Source organism: Euprymna scolopes, chromosome 1 (assembly GCF_053919585.1).
Source record: "Euprymna scolopes isolate OS-2025 chromosome 1, ASM5391958v1, whole genome shotgun sequence".
Classification (NCBI taxonomy): Eukaryota; Metazoa; Mollusca; class Cephalopoda; order Sepiida; family Sepiolidae; genus Euprymna; species Euprymna scolopes.
The window spans coordinates 28,185,883-28,202,979 of record NC_136482.1 but is presented as its reverse complement, the minus strand read 5'-3'; the positions used below and the strand labels follow the sequence as shown (position 1 = coordinate 28,202,979).

At 34.3% G+C, this 17,097-nt stretch overlaps 1 protein-coding gene across 2 annotated transcripts in view; it reads right to left on the bottom strand.

The window, feature by feature from the left end:
* The window catches only part of LOC145290674 (ubiquitin-protein ligase E3B-like), a 156,996-nt gene that overhangs the window by 116,521 nt on the left and 23,378 nt on the right, over positions 1-17,097 (bottom strand). For both annotated transcript variants that reach the window (XM_080136506.1, XM_080136517.1), the window contains exons 5-8: positions 12,834-12,898; positions 11,340-11,396; positions 4,113-4,217; positions 1,787-1,886 (exon numbers count right to left, since the gene is read on the bottom strand). In XM_080136506.1, the coding sequence (XP_079992632.1) occupies positions 1,787-1,886; positions 4,113-4,217; positions 11,340-11,396; positions 12,834-12,898 (327 nt within the window). The remainder of the gene's footprint in view (positions 1-1,786; positions 1,887-4,112; positions 4,218-11,339; positions 11,397-12,833; positions 12,899-17,097) is intronic.

The window sequence follows — 17,097 nt, the reverse complement described above, 5'->3', positions numbered from 1 at the left end:
TTTTCAGCTAGTCTAGTGTTTCTTATGAAAGTTTGGCGAGGGGGGACCATAGATTGAAGCTCAGTTGAACACTTTCCATGAAAATAACGATAAAGCAGAGACAAACTCGCAACATCTCTTCTGTGAGATAGAGGTTGCAGCGAAGAGAAAAAGACATCTCCCACCAGGCCACGAAGTCTATTTTGAACCCTATCAAGGCAGGACAAGTCTTTTCTAGCAGCTCCTGCCCATATGTGGCAACAGTATTCCATCCTTGGACGTATCTGGCTCTTATATAGATAGAGAATTGCATCAGCAGTGAGATATCTACTGGATCGATAGAAGGATCCCACCATTTGTCCAGCGGCCTTGGCAACAGATTTAATGTACGTATTCCATTTAAGATTAGGAGTAAAGGTCAAGCCCAGAAGCCTGTCAAAACTTGAGGCCTCCCCAAGACGAGAGCCATTCATTTTAATTGATGCCAGATGGGGATCAGAACGTTGATGATGTAAAGATAGAAGCTTGGTTTTAGATGCATTAAAAGTAACCAGCCACTCCTTTCCCCATTGTACAATGTGATCAAGATCAGAGGAGAGAGAATTGGAGAGAACTTGGTCGTTTACTATCTTAGATGTGCTACCATAGATGGTAATGTCGTCAGCAAAAATTTCTACGAATGATGTAAGGATGTGATTTGGAAGATCATTAATGTAGATCAGGAAAAGAGTTGGGCCCAGGATGGACCCCTGAGGGTTCTGCCATTTTGTTTATTTTCTTTTTATAAGCAATTTTAAATATTGTGGTAGAACTAGAGAATCACTCAGATTTCATGGACATAATTTTTTTCAAACTGGTACAGGTCCATCTGCTAATTTTTTTTCAAAACTAACATTCTTTCAGTCAATAACAATAAAAAGAAAAATTAGAACAATTCTAGACTGATCAACCAGACTATATCATCATTAATATCATTATTTGAATCAGATTTTCATGTAGTAGGTGAAGAATTATTTTAATATTACTGACCAAGACATGACTTTCTTTTCTTCTCAAAAAGTGTCACATTCATCCTGAACTGAACATCTTCCTGAATGTCTTGTATATTTGCAGATTAATTTGTGTGGTCCTTACCAGAATTTCCCCTATATTAAAAACAACAATAAAGAAAAAGTCTGTATGATGTATATACCTATGATAAAACAAAAATATCATATTCCAAAAATCACATAAATTGATCAAATAGTTTTATTTTTAAGTAAGAAAATAGAATTTTATGATTATCCAAGGCGTTATTGTTTCATCTGCTATTTTGAAAAAAAAATCTAAAAAAATAAAGGGAGATAATTTAACAATTTATACTCACTAGATTTATGTTGTAATACGGATGAATTCAATTAATCGCTTAAAAATTATTTTCTTTATAAAAATAAAACTACTTGATCAATTTACGTGATTTTTGATATATGATATTTTCGTTTCATCACCAGTATGTACATCAGATTTTTCTTTATTTTTGTTTTTTAATAAGGATAAATTGTGAACAAGTATTTGTGTTTTTATGTGTATATTTTATAAATAAATAGTCTGTAAATGATGAATTCTGTTTAATTGATGGCATGCTAATAAGTATTAAGAAAAGCACATTTCGAAATAGTTGTATGAAATAGCTTACGCAAAGGTATCCAAGGTAGTTTCATGTCTCACCTGGGACCCCATAACATAGAAACTTGAAAAGATTGAAACAAAATTCAATGTAAAAAAGTTTTTTAAAAGATTTCCAAAGTCGATTGTTCCATTAACTTACCTGATTTACCCTTAAGAATTGCCCAATTCCCTATGCTTGTGAATGTGATCAGCATTCTAAGGTGTATAGTCATTGCCGTGTTATCACTGTGGTTTTCAGGCTATAAAAGTAGAGAATAAAAAAAAGTGATTCATATCCGAAAAAAAAACTAATGGAATTCCTCTTCACTTGGCCTGCATAATTCACACCAACGAATCTCTGTAATCCTGATAAGAAAATTGACATAACTCCTCTTTACTTAACCACTTGCAATAACAAATCCTTTGATGTGTTCTCTCGGTTGTCAGACACTCAACTGTTTGTTCCTCCCTAATTCAGCTATTACCCCTATATGCAAATTAATGGCACAAATAAAAAGAATCTAGCTATAAAAACAAGTTCTTCACTTCTTTTTCTTTCCACGATTCCTGTACCTGGCTCATCATCTATCTCTCTTTTGAGGCATTCATGAATTCATTGTTGCTCATCATTTTTGATGTTGCCCACGTCTGTTTCTCAATGTTGTCTTCTACTCCTTCAACTCACAATCTCCCCTGTCAAAATAATCTGTTCTATTCCACTTTTCTGTAGACATGGCCCATGAATCTCATTTGTCTTTTTCGTATTGTTCTTATTAGAGACCTTTCTGTGTTTACCATTTCTAATACTTCTTGGTTTGTTCTCTTTTCTGTCCAGGATATCTTCAAAATTATCCTCAGGAACCAAGTTTCCGTTATCTTTAGTCTCTTCCTCATGCTGTTGGTGATTGTCCAGCATTCACAACCGTATAATAGAACAGACCATACATACGTTCAGAGTATTCTGAATTTTGTGTCTATTTTAATGTTTTTGGTGGTCGTGATTGATGACAATCTCTTGAAGGTTACTTTGGCTGCGACTATGTATTTAAAAAAAATATATCCAATGAAAAATTTAAACACAGTTTGCAATTTAACTATATACTCTTCTATTTTTTTTGTTTGCACCAAGAAATTAGATTCCCAGTAAACCCTATGCCAAAGTTCACTAGACTTGTAGCATGAGCTATTTTTACTAATGCATCACCATTTATCCAGGCCAAAAAACAGTCAAACATAAGGTTTATTGAGATCAATATAGTGTCACTTGAACTAGCACTAAATTATATGAGGGTCAATAATTTTATAGAGATAAAAACATTATATCAACAAAACTGGTTATGGTTTTATAACAATTTGGTTCAATTAAAAATGACATGATCAGATGATATCGCAATAATAAAACTTTCAAAATCCTATTTTATAAAAAATGATAATTTTATAAAAATTTGACTCCATAATTAAATGATCAAATGATATAATAATCAAATTTGATGGCTCTCGTCTGGGTGAGGCCCCGTGTTTTGACAAGCTTCTGGGTTTGACCTTTACTCCTGATCTGAAATGGAACATGTACATCAAGTCTGTTGCCAAGGTCGCTGGAAAGATTGTGGGATCCTTCTACCGCTCCAGAAGATATCTCACTACTGATGCAATTCTCTATCTATATAAAAGCCAAGTACGTCCAAGGATGGAATACTGTTGCCATATGTGGGCAGGAGCTGCAAAAAACAGCCTATCCTGCCTTGACAGAGTACAAAATAGACTTCGTGGCTTAGTGGGGGATGCCCTTTTCTCTACCCTGCAACCTCTCTCCCACAGAAGAGACGTTGCGAGCCTATCCTTGTTTTATCGTTATTTCCATAGCAGGTGCTCGTCTGAACTCCAATCTCTGGTCCCCCCCTCGCCAATCTTTCACGAAAAACACCTGTCTAGCCGAATCCACTGTGAAAAATTTCCCCCACTCTTTATCTGTGCCTAAATCAAAACGTGGATTCCATGAACAAAGCTTCTTTCTTAGAACTGCACACCTGTGGAACTCTGTTCCGTCTGCCTGCTTCCCACCAGACTAAAACTTGGATGTCTTCAAGTCCAATGTTAACAAATTCCTAACGAACCGCCCCCTTAAGTAAACACTTCATCAAATCTCCACACTAACGTAATGTACTTGCAATAACCCTTATCCCTGAGTGGCTTCCGGGCCTTGATAAGTGGTGATCACTGTGTAAAAAAAAAAAAAAAATTTAACTTTCAAAATTCTATTTTATAAAAGATAATAGCTTTATAACTGGCTCAATTAAATGACCAAATAATACCATAATAATCAAATTTAACTTTTAAACCCTTATTTTATAAAAAAAAATTTTTTTAAATTGTTATGAAAATGTAATGAAAGTAAAAACATCCTTTGATTTTTTAAAATGTTTTATAGAAAAAAAATGTAAACTTGTTCAGGATGCATGTGTCACCCTTAGGCATTATAAACTTACTTTCAAATATTTCAGACAGATACAACAGTTCCACAAAATATTCTTGAGTTGTTGGATCCAATCAAGCACGTGGTGTTTCTGCAGTGCCATAGTAACATATGATGTCTACAAAATAATTAAAAAAAAAACAACATCATAACATTATTATTGGAAATTTGTCAATGTGAAGTTGGGTTTTAATACTGTGAAGACTACAAAGAGTTGCCTCCCCTTGTCGGAGAATGGGGTGATTTAGGGATTTAGAAAAAACGAAATTCTATGCAGTTTCATTTCTGGAGTAAAAAGTTGTTAAACCAGTTTCAAAATGATTGCAGATCTGAAGGAAAAAGAGTTTCTAACCTTGGCACAAAAAGGATTAATCACTGTGCACATGTTGAAACTTCATAACATCCATATCAACCAACTTTGGGTGTCATTTGGAGCATCTGCCAATAACTGACAGGGATGGTTGTGTTATGGGTGAGTGTATATAAACAGCATCTATGTAACAGACGTATACGTGGGTCTTATTTATATATCTATAAAAGTGAAATTGTGTGTGAGTACATTTTCTTATCAAACTACTCTGTCAATTTTCAGTCAACAGACTCAAGATTTGACATAAGGGGTATTGAGATTTGGGAAAATCTTTTTGATTAGTTTTCAGACAGAAATTTGGCTATCAAGGGGTCAAAGTTCAACGATTTGACCTTTGAAAACTCTACTAAACTCCTCCACCAATTTTGGGTCTAAACACTTGAAATTTTAGATGTAGGTTGGACACAGATCAAACATTTTAATTTGATTTGAGCCCACAACAAATGTTACGGGGTCAAAATTAGGGTCAAAGTTAAAAAAATTTTACCTCTGTGGTCTCTACCAAATTATTCAGCCAATTTTTGGCCTAAACATTTGAAATTTTACATAAAGTGTATTCAGACATGGGGGCAAGCTTTTTAATTGGTTTTTGGCCGAAAATTTGGCTGCCAAAGGGTCAAAGTTCAAAAGATTTGACCTTTGCAGTATCTAGCAAACTATTCAGCTAATTTTGGGTCTAAGCATTTGAAATTTTACGTAAAGAGTATTCAGACTTGAAGAAAGCTTTTTAATCAGTTTTTGAGCAAAACAATTGGCTGCCCAGAGGTCAAAGTTGAAAGAGTTGCCCTTTGCAGACTCTACCAAACTCTTCCGCCAATTTTGGGTCTAAACACTTGAAATTTTAGATGTACGTTACCTGGACATGAGTCAAGCTTTTTAATATGTATGTATATATATATATATATATATATGCACATAAAGTTATGAACAGTACATAGGGCCCGAGCAAAGCTGGGCTGAACTGCTAGTATGCATATATATTTCTTACTCATGTCAATCATTTATTGGAGTATATAACAGTGTCTTTGATATCTAATGAATGTGTGTATACAGAATGTAGAAATATTCATTGTGTCCTGCATGTATATGAAATGTTTGTTGTGCATGGGGTCACTTTTTCAGAAATGTACATAGTTAACAAATGTGACACAAACTTTTACAGTTTCTTACGGTCAAACAATAACAATATGTTTGCTTGTCTCAGACCAAAAGAATCACATACCTTCTTATTTGTCCAAACCCTAAAAACATGCCATAACAAGTTATATTTTACCTTTGCCGGAGTTTAGCATGCTGAGTCTCTTTCTACATTTTCACTTGTTACCCTTTTTGCTTCCAACAGGATCGTTCACATGTTTGCTAATGCATTTCTTGCCAAGTTATTAGTTTGATCTCTGTTAACTATTACGTCAGCAAACCCCAACCACATGTCCAAGGACACAAACAGGTGATCTCTCACATAAGCCAAAATAGGTTTACTTCTAATCAAATTCCACGATTCCAAAAACTCCTAACTCGACTTTGTTAATTTAATTTCTGCTTAAATTCCTAAATTTCAAGTTGTAAATACACATTTTCTAAAATCTAATTGCTATATTTTTCTAATAATAATCGACCAGGTTATCCGGCGTTGTTTGGTCAATAACTAACATTTGAAGAGAACAAGTCAGGAGAATCTAAAAAGAATTCATAATCTGATTGATTGAATATGTTTTTAATGTTGAGTGTAGATATAATTTACTAAATGCATAAGGCTATTAGGTATAATTGATGAGGTTTGATGACGAGGTTCAGATGTTGACTTATGCAATTGAAATTATCTGGTTGGTTACTTTTAATAATGTGATATAGAAAAGATTTGAAGTTGCCGAATAAACTTGAGTAAGAGACCTAAATAACATAATAGCTGACAAATCAAAATTTGCTTCTGATTAACCAATTTTCATTTGTTATTGTTGTACAATGTTATCACAATATAATAATATATAGCTAAAATTTATTAAAATTACTTTCTCCTGCCAAGGCTGCTAATATGAAACCTTTTTAATTTACATAATCACCTAAAAATAAAAATCAGCAAAGGGGTATAACTCATTCTAAATTCAAGAATATAACAAGAACTATTTACTTCAAGTTTTAAAATGTGCAAATAAATAGAATTTTAAAACGAAAATGACTTCACTTCATCTCTGACAACCCTGGGTAAGTACAGATATGAAAATGTGTCATATTGCATGTTTTGGTGGTGTATATGAACGGCAGATGTTGTGGGTGATAGATGCTTGGATAAAGTAAGAGAACTGAGAATAACTGGTTGGAATCCAAACACCCAAGAAATATTTTCTTTGTTTGAAGTAATAAGTACTATATTAAATTGGAAGATCATGCTGTTTAGAAAAATGATGTCCAAGATTATCGGCAAATAAGCCATCATGAATGGAGACTGTCTGGATGTTATTTTCAGTGGATATCTTGAGTGTTTAACCCTTGGGTGGTCGAATGGTGACAACTAGCAAAACCCACAGTCAGTCAGGTGAAAAGATTTTAGAAGACAGAAAGGGGAAGCAGTCAGAGCCAGCTTTCTGGGAGAGAAGGAAGAGTGAGAAATTGGAGAAGTTTTTTCCTGAGAACTGCTAGGTAGTTAAGCCAGTATGCCTCTACAGGCAGGTTGGGTCATTTGGAGTTTTATAATAAAGGATTTTGTTAATGAGACTTATGCGTTTCGATTTGATCAAATAAAATTCGATTCAGCAAGTCGGTTGTCTTACTTAGGAAAATAAGTACCACTTGTAATCTCCCCCCAAAATAAACACCTGTTATTTGTTAATAAACTGGACTTGTGATTTGGCTTGGAATGAGTATATTTTGTGCGAACCAAACAATAATCTTGGACTGGCAATATGAGCGGGATGATCATAGAATGTTCAAGGGTATGTTCATATAATATAGTTAATGTTAAATAAAATATACCTTTTACTTTTACAAAGTAAACATTAATAAGTCCTTTAACCCCCCCCCCCCACCGCCTTTTTTTTTTTAAATGGAGAGTAAACAATGCATTGTGGATGAGTTATAGACAGCTCTCGTCACTCTCGCTTCTCCTTATTTGTCCCTCAGTCCTCATTTCTAATAAGTGATGTTTCTAACAAAGATTTCAGAAAAAGCTGCTTTCCAGGACAGCAGTACTTCGTAAACAGTAGTCTGAGATGTCGGAAATCTTCGTTTTCTATGTCTATCTTTGTGGCCATGTCACTAGTAAGGGTGCTAGAGGTAAACGTTTCATCTGGGCTGATGTTATCCGCCTGATAGTCAGGGACCCAAACCTTGGATTAACCACTAAGGAAGCTGTCCTGTCAACAAGTGCAAAGTACTGGGGCTGCTGTATTGCCATCTGGTGAATGGACTCTGGACCATGCAGTAGTTTCTGGTGGGGCCTCTCGATGCCATACTAGTGGGTAATTGTTACGGCTTTACCTTATCATGCGCTACAAAAAAAAAAAAATTTCCTCTCTGTTTCTCTCTTACTTTCTCTCTCTGTCCTGCTCTAACCAAGTCTGTCGACCTGTTCCACACATCCCAGATCCTCAACATAAAATATCTCCAGAAAAAAAACACAAATAAACCTAGAACCCCATCTTCCAATGTAGACCCCTACTACCATGTCTCCTTCTCCAACATCAGGAGTCTATGTTCCAACCTTCCAGAGGTTGAAACCCAATTACAGGAGACAAAACAGGACATATTCTTCCTAAGTGAAACTGGCATAGGGTCAACCACTTCCCTTGACGAGTTCATAATTAAAGGATACTCTAACTAAACATCTAAATCTGACCCCCAATATCGCCATGAACATGGAATATGTGCCTACATTAAAGATGGCTTTCCGTGTGGTAGGGATATCTCCAGTGAAGACCTTAATTTACCTTATATGTGCTTCCGGGTTGCACTTGCTTATACCACTGCATTTATATTTGCCCTCTATCGCCCCTACAATAGGTGAGTTACTCTCTGAGAAAATTGACCACATCCTGTCTGCTCACCCTTCAGCTAACATCCACATTTGTGGTGACTTCAATGTCCACAATGTGGAATGGCTGACCCACTTTAACAAGGCAGATGATGAGGGGAGGTTCTGTCATGATTTCGCCATTGCCTATGCAGATTGTTCACGAACCCACCCATGTGCCCGATACTCCCGGTCAGTACGCTACACTTGTAGACCTTTTTCTCACAACTTCCCCTGAGCTATGTTCATGTTCCGTTCTGTCCCTTCTGGGATCATCCGACCACTCGGTTGTATCAGTTAAGATAAAAACAAAATGCAATAAGTCCTCAGACGTACCTCTCCATTGTACTGTATATCGATACTCTACGGCTGACTGGGATAGCTTCTGTACATTTATATCTGATTTACTTTTGCATTCCATGTTTAAAAAAGATGTGTCCTCCATAGTATCAGAACTGACCAAATGGCTAATTGTAGGCATAGACCGATTCATACCATCCAAAAAATTTAAGCAAAACCCTAACAGCCAGCCATGGTTCTCCCCAGAATGTGCTGCTGCCATCGCACACAGAAATCACTTTTTCCATAGCTACCAACGTAACAGATGTACTGAGACTAAAGCTGCTTTCAGAACTGCCAGCAACCAATCTAAAAGAGTAATGAAAAATGCAAGAGAGCTATATGCTCAGTCTGTTAAATCCAAAGTAGCTGAGCAGCGGCTTGGTTCCCACCAGTTTTAGCAAATAGCAAACAGGATCCTGAACAGAAGTGTGTGTTCTATCTCAACCATCATCAATGGACCTGAGGTCATCTCATCAGCATCAGGCAAGGCCAAACTATTTGCCAAAAACTTTGCAGCTAATTCTACCCTATGCGACAAAGGCCATCAACTCCCCATATTTCCTCCTATAACACACAACACGCTAGGTAACATATACATATCTGTGCGTGAGGTTGCCAAGCTAATCAAGAACCTTGATTCCAGTAAAGCAACTGGCCCTGACAGCATTCCAATTATAGTGTTGAAAAAGCTTCAAGCAGAACTTGCCCCCATACTTACAAAACTATTTGCCTTAAGGAGAAGTGCTTCCCAACACCCTGGAAAACCTTATCAGTATGTCCTGTATTTAAGAATTGAGGTGATAAGTCATCTCCCTCTCAGTACAGACTAATAAGTCTCCTGTGTGTCATGAGTAAGTTGCTGGAATCCATATTAAATAGAGAAGTAGTCAACCACCTCAGCAGAAATAACCTTTTTAGTGATATGCAATATGGTTTCCGTTCTGCCAGATCTACAGCAGATGTGCTAACGGTTATATCTCATAGGATTAGTGAATCTCTTGACAAAGGCTTCCTCTCTAGGGCAATTGCTCTTGACATATCAAAGGCCTTCAATAAGGTATGGCATAAGGGCCTACTTCACAAGATCTCCAGCTATAGTATAACTGGAAATGTTTTCTCAATCATTAAATCATTTCTCTCTGATAGGCTCATAAGAGTAGTGGTTGACGGGCAGAAACCAGAGGCCCGAAATATTAATGCTAGAGTTTCTCAGGGGTCCATCCTGGGGTAACTCTCTTCCTGATCTACATCAATGATCTCCCAAAACACATACTTAAATCATTCGTTGACATCTATGCTGATGACACGACCATCTATGGCAACACATCAAAGGCGGCAAATGACAAAGTTCTCTCTGATTCTCTCTCCTCTGATCTTGAGCACGTTGTACAGTGGGGGAAGAGGTGACTCATTACTTTTAATGCATCTAAAACCAAGCTTCTATCTTTACATCATCAACGCTCTGATCCCCATTTAGACTCAATTGAAATGGATGGCTCTCGTCTAGGGGAAGCTCCATGTTTTGATACGCTTCTGGGCTTGACCTTTACTTCTGATCTGAAATGAAACATCTACATCAAGTCAGTTGCCAAGGTCACCGGAAAAATGGTCGGATCCTTCTACTGCTCCAGAAGATATCTCACTCCTGATGCAATTCTCTATCTATATAAAAGCCAAGTACGTCCAAGGATGGAGTACTGCTGCCACATCTGGGCAGGAGCTGCTAAAAACAGCCTATCCTGCCTTGACAGAGTACAAAATAGGCTTTGTGGCTTAGTGGGTGATGCCCTTTTCTCTTCCTTGCAACCTCTCTCCCACAGGAGAGACGTTGCGAGCCTTTCTTTGTTTTATCGTTACTAGCATGGCAAGTGCTCGTCTGAGCTCCAATCTCTGGTCCCCCCTCACCTATCTTTAACTATAAACACCCGTCTAGCTGAAACCACTGTCAAAAGTTTTTCTAACTCTTTATCTGTGCCTAAATCGAAACGTGGATTCCATGAACAAAGCTTATTTCTTAGAACTGCACGCCTGTGGAACTCTGTTCCTTTTCCCTGTTTCCCCACCTGACTACAACCTGGATGTCTTCAAGTCCAACATAAACAAATTCCTGATGAACCGCCCCCTTAAGTAAGATACTTTATCAACTCTCCAATACTTACGTTCTGTACACGCAATAACCCCTATCCCCGAGTGGCTTCCGGGCCTTGATAAGTGGTGACTACCTTATAAAAAAAAAAAAAATTGTTGTCTATGTTTTTATGGGTGTACCAGACCACCCAAAAGAAAAGTACCTGAAAAACAGCTTAAAAACTGACTAATGGGAAGAGAACTGAATAAAATGCAGACACTTGATATATAACTATATTTACTCGTGTGAATATCAGAATATACAATAAATATTTTTATTTTCTTCTTCACATTATAATGATGAAGACTTCAACATAATTGTTCTTCGCCTTTGAAAAAGTTAATTTCTGCTCACTAAAAAAGAAATTAAACGACAATCAAGAAGTGTATTTTACCTTCACATTCTCTGGCTCCATACTGAGTAGAAGATATCTACATACATATTCATATCTCTGAAAATTTAAAGAAAATAACAAAATTTATAATAAAAAAAAATAAATAAATAGACTGACTATAATTGAAGACTCAAAAGCTCATTAACTACTACATTATAAGAGTAGAAAGTAAACCATGCATTTACTTTTGGTAGACTAATAACTCTTGCTTCCCTTATTTTGTCCTTTAGTTCTCAACTTTAAAAAAAAAAGGATTCTTGTCAGCATTCATACAACATTTCACACTCCGACCTGTTCAATTCGGTTCCAAGAACTCGATTGTTCTTGCTCTCTCGACTTTAGTCTTTTGGGGGGTGAAGCCTCATTGGTATGCAAATCAATGCATCTCAAACTACATCCCTTCGTTCCCAGATCGGCAATCACATCAACTTCAAACACTGCTAGACTTTACTAGCTTCTCAAATACTGCTAGACTTTACTAGCTTCTCAAACACCGCTAGATTTTACTAGCTTCTCAAACACAAACACAAAAAAAATCAGTCAAATCGTAATTCCCCATTAGACAATGAAACATTCACAAAAATCCGAACAAGTCAGTTATTTTATTTTGTTTCTGCCATTAATACGTTTGGCAGAAATTTATTTATTTATTTTATTATAATTATTCCAAGTTTTATTAAAAAGTTCTGTAAATATATTAAAAATGCACTCAGAAAGACACCCATTTATTTAAATATCTTTTGTTACTAACTTAAAAACTTATTTATTTAAATATCGTTTTGTTACTTACTTAAAAAAAAAAAAAATGCTTTGTAAATACATATTTTTTTAAATCTTCAAAAGTTTTGTAAATATATTTTTAAAAAATCTTGCTCGCGAATATTCGACTATGTCTGCTATTTGATGTGTTTACAAACAACCAACGCCATGTGCTTGTGCCAATGTCAAGATCGAATCACCAGTGTCACTTGAAATGTGCGCCGGTCGTCATCAGTTGTCGTCTTCTGATACAGGGTATCTATTCTTTACTTGGTCCAATGGCTTGAATATAAGTTTAAAATGCAAAAGTCAAGTATCATGGTGTAATTGTGCGTTAAACAAAACATTTATTTTGAACATACCCCTGTCATATCAAAGAACCTACTGTTCATTCTACATGTCAGGCTTTTTGGCTTGTGTGGTAATAAAACTTCTCAAATGCACATGTGATGTTAGGCTGTGTAAGGTGTTAACTTTAATCAAAATCGCTTGTCCCTTCTTTCATCAGATTATTTTGATTATTGATTATCAATACTTATTGAAGACATTCCAATAGAAAACCTATTTAAGAACACTACCAGGCACATAAATTACCTTTGTGTGAAATTTCATAAAACTCAGCCCAGCTGTTTTCGACTTCATAGGGAACAAACACAGCCACAAACACACACACAGACAAAGTTCCTATTATATAAGACAACACAATCGCAGAATCAAGCAAATGCAAAATCTTACCTTTTTATCTTCTTTTATGTTGAACACAAACAGAAATTTCTTCAAGGTCTTATAAATTTCTATAACTGTAAACGAAAAGTTCGAGAGATTTTTATAATTGTTTTTTTTTTACCAATTCTGTCAAAAATATTGGTGCGTCTATAGTATTAGTCACAAGTGAAAATTATATTTCAAGTAAAAAAACTTTTATGTACTTACATATCATGCAGAAATAAGTATACTCACCCAAAATTGGGAAAAATGATCAAGCAGAAGATCAATTACAAATAAAAATTAATTTTATAATTTCATATTATATCATCATATAAAATTGCAATATTATTCTATTATTGAAGGATAACGACCGATTGTAAAATATGCATAAATATATTTTAATTTATGCTGATTTCGTATTTATTATTATAAAGCAAATTTTCTGTTGAATATTATATTGAACCTAATATATATAATATTGATTTCAAAAGATTTTAAAAAAATAATTTTGTTGGCATCATAGAACCGAAATCAAAACATTTAGCACTCCAGCCATGTTCCCTACCATTTGAGTTATCGACAGATAGAAAAGAAAGATTTAAAATCAAACCACTTCAAGCTATGAATGAATTTGGGCATGTGCAAAAGTAATAGATATATGTCGGCAAGTTAAAACAAACATTTTGCATTTCAACTTGCTGACATATTTCTGTATGCATTATTCATCCATCCAAACAAAGATTTTACTCATTATAGACCATCCTTGTTGTACAATTACTATTTCCTGTTTATTTCAGTGTTATGTGACCAATAGTTTAAGAGTTTATCGGTTAAATATTTACACACAGACACACACATACATCTATTGTTTTATTTATGTAGATTACTTTAATAACAGAGGTGGTAATGCAGTCTGTCATTTCAGAAATCAGTACTTCCGCTTAAAATATAACATCAATTTTTATTTTTAATAAAAAATTCTGGGTGATCTTCTATTCGATTATTTTTTTCAGATTTTTGGTGAGGATAAAAAAAAGTAAAAGAAACTGAAAGAGAAAAACATTCGTAAAAAGGTAGTAAATGTTTTCCTGTTTGCTTTTAGTGTACATAAAAAGTTATTTTCTATTTTATGTTAATAAAATGGAAACAGCTGATGAAACTTAGTGGTCAGTTTTCTATTTTGTTTAATATATATATATATGAAAAACAACAATCTAAATACCTGATTTTTTAATATAAGTTACTTACGATGAGCCTAGGTGCCAGGCTAAGACACCATTGTGAATATGATGCAAGCTGTTCAGTAATGTATTCTAGCATTCTAAAGAATGATTAAATGTATTATGAATAGTCAGATGGCATTGATGAAATAAAACCATTCTGATATTCCTCGATTACATTAAGGATGGCAGGTAAAATGTAAGTAAAAGTCAGGAAGTGTTTATTTATTCATAAAATCTTGTGCAACATGTAGGAAATAGTAACAGTTAAAAACTGAAATAATAAATGGCAGTTTAATAGTAATTATACCGTTTATTGTTATATTAGTCTATGTGAATGATATGGAAGGGCAATTGTAAATTGTAAAAGTAAAATTGTTTGCTACTTTTTTTGTGGTATTGCATATCTGAGAAAAGCAGTTTAGTGAGAATAAATGCAATAATTTGGAAACAGGGGTGAAATGTAAGCATATTTTCATGAAACATGCTTTAGGAAGCGCTGTAAGTGATGAGTATTAAAGATTTGCATAGGAAGTGTTTGGTTATTTTCCTATTCAGACTGTAGTTAGATGTGAAAAATAAAGTTGTTGTTATGCCCCCTAAATATCCTTTAAAATACTCTAAAGAAATTGAAATTTAGGAAATATTTATTAATTTATGTCCAATACTTATTGCTAAAACTGTACAAAAATCAGAAGTATCTTAATTCTCATGACAGGCTTCGCTCCACTTTTAACCCTTTTTGCATTAAATTAAATACAGCCCACATTTGGATAGTTAGCAGCTGTGTTTTAAAATTCATAATGATTGGTTAATTTGTTTAGGAGTGAATATTGCACATACAAACATATTGTTACATTTGATGATACGCATTATTGGTTTGATACCAACTCAAAAATGAGCAAAGGACAAAGTATAATAAACGGATTTATTCAACAACATACAGAGCAAAATGGTAAGATGTGTGATGATTAAAGTTCTTAATGCTAGACACATCTGTCTATCTTCAATTGTCATGGTGAATCTAACTCCTCCCCCAAGAACGTTGTCACTTCAAGGGACATAACTTATTCTTAGGTTGTGCCTAATATGAACATACTTAACTTTATAAAGATATGTAAATCTAAATTAAGTTCAAATGTATTGAAAAAACACTATTTTTTCAAAAGAGCTAAATGCATAGGTGTGTCTGTTATAAGTGAAAGAATATAAAAATTAGAAATAAAACAACATAGATTAATTTACATTTCAGTAATGTTAATCGTCTCTCCAGGAGTTCAACACTTTTGAACGTGTCTTGAACTCCTAAAGAGACAATTAACATTGTCTAAACAGTGATTAATCCGCATTGTTTTTTTCTGGTGTTTATATAATTTCACTTATATATTCAAGTACGCCTGATTGAACACGACAGAGTTCTTTTTTCTGATTTTGTTGGATACCTTTTCAATTCGCCGAGTGATCTTTTTTATTTCGGCTGGCATGTTGTATATTATGGCACCCAAAAGTTGCTGTTCGGCCATATTCCTCTCAAGCGTTTTCAATTGGTGCGTCCAATCATCATAAGGAGTGATTGTTGTAGCCGTCATTTTCTTCTTCTTTATTGAGACTTGGTGTATTTATAGCTAGTTTTTTTTTTTCTTTTTTTTTCTTGATTATAAAGGTGGGTGCAGGATGGGTAGGAGCGAATAATTTTTATTTTTCATTTTGTGTTTTATTTATTTTAGTTTATTTATTGTCAGTTATTGAATACAGTTAGTATATTTGTCCCGATATTAAACGAGATCCGGTTAATAAGTGGCTGTAGTTTTTTTAATTAGTATGGCTTCTAGTAATTTTAGTCTTCGTGTTAAGGTATCGAATTTTAGTATTGTTAGTTAAGATATTTCTAATGTCGGACGACTGTAGGTTTTTATCATGGAATTTTAGGTGTTATTTTATGGCGCTACTAATAATAAATAAACTAAATAAATAAAAATCAAAATTAAAAATAAAAATTATTCTCCCCTACCAATCTTACACCCACCTTTATAACGAATAAAAAAATTTTTTAAATCTAACTATAAATACACCAAGCCTCAGTAATGAAAAAGAAAACGAAAACAACAATCGCTCCTGACAATGATTGGATGTACCGATAGAAAGTCCTTGAGAAGAATATGGCCGAACAACAACTTTTGGGCATCATTATATACAACATGCCAACCAAAATAAAGACCGCTGGGCGACTTGAAAAGATATCCAACAAAATCGGAAAAAAGAAGAACTCTGTCATGTTTAATCAGACATGCTTGAATAATGACTTGCTGCCAAAATATACAAATTCATATGTGTGTATATATATATATATATATATATATATATATAGATAGATGTTGTTTTAGCGATACAGGTTTGAATGAATTCAATTATTTACGAAGATGCATTTTTATCTAAATGTGAGTTGGGAATAATTTTCCCTTTAACCAATTTGGTACCCCCACATGGGAAGTGGCATATATATTATTTTTAAAATATAATTATCCACTGACACGGGGTTTTGTCATCTACAACTCATCAGAGTGGCTGAATCTATATATATATATGACTACTTCATTTAATCACATAAATTAATATACGAAAGTATAATTTTATGCGTAAACTTTAAGTATTTACTTCAACAGTGCTCAATACATAGGTAGAGCTATGTAGTAAATTATAAAAATATCTATGGTAATTAAGCTACACAGAATATTTTGGGCCTTTGGTCTGTAAGTGCCTGCCCATTGGCTGATTAGGAAGGGAGCGGTGGAAACTTCGAAGCTGATTGGCTAACTAAAAACTCAATAGAATGTGCGTATATGAAAACGCGAGACAACCACAACTCTTCACATAAGCCTGACGAATCCTAGCGTGGATGAAACACAAAATATTCTGTGTAGCTTAATTATCATATATATTTTTATAACTTACTATATATATATATATATATATATATATATATATAAAATGCACACAATAATACGCAATAATTAGCAAGTAAAAAAAACTGGTGAGGAAATCTATTTTCATTTTTTTATGTTTATCTTATG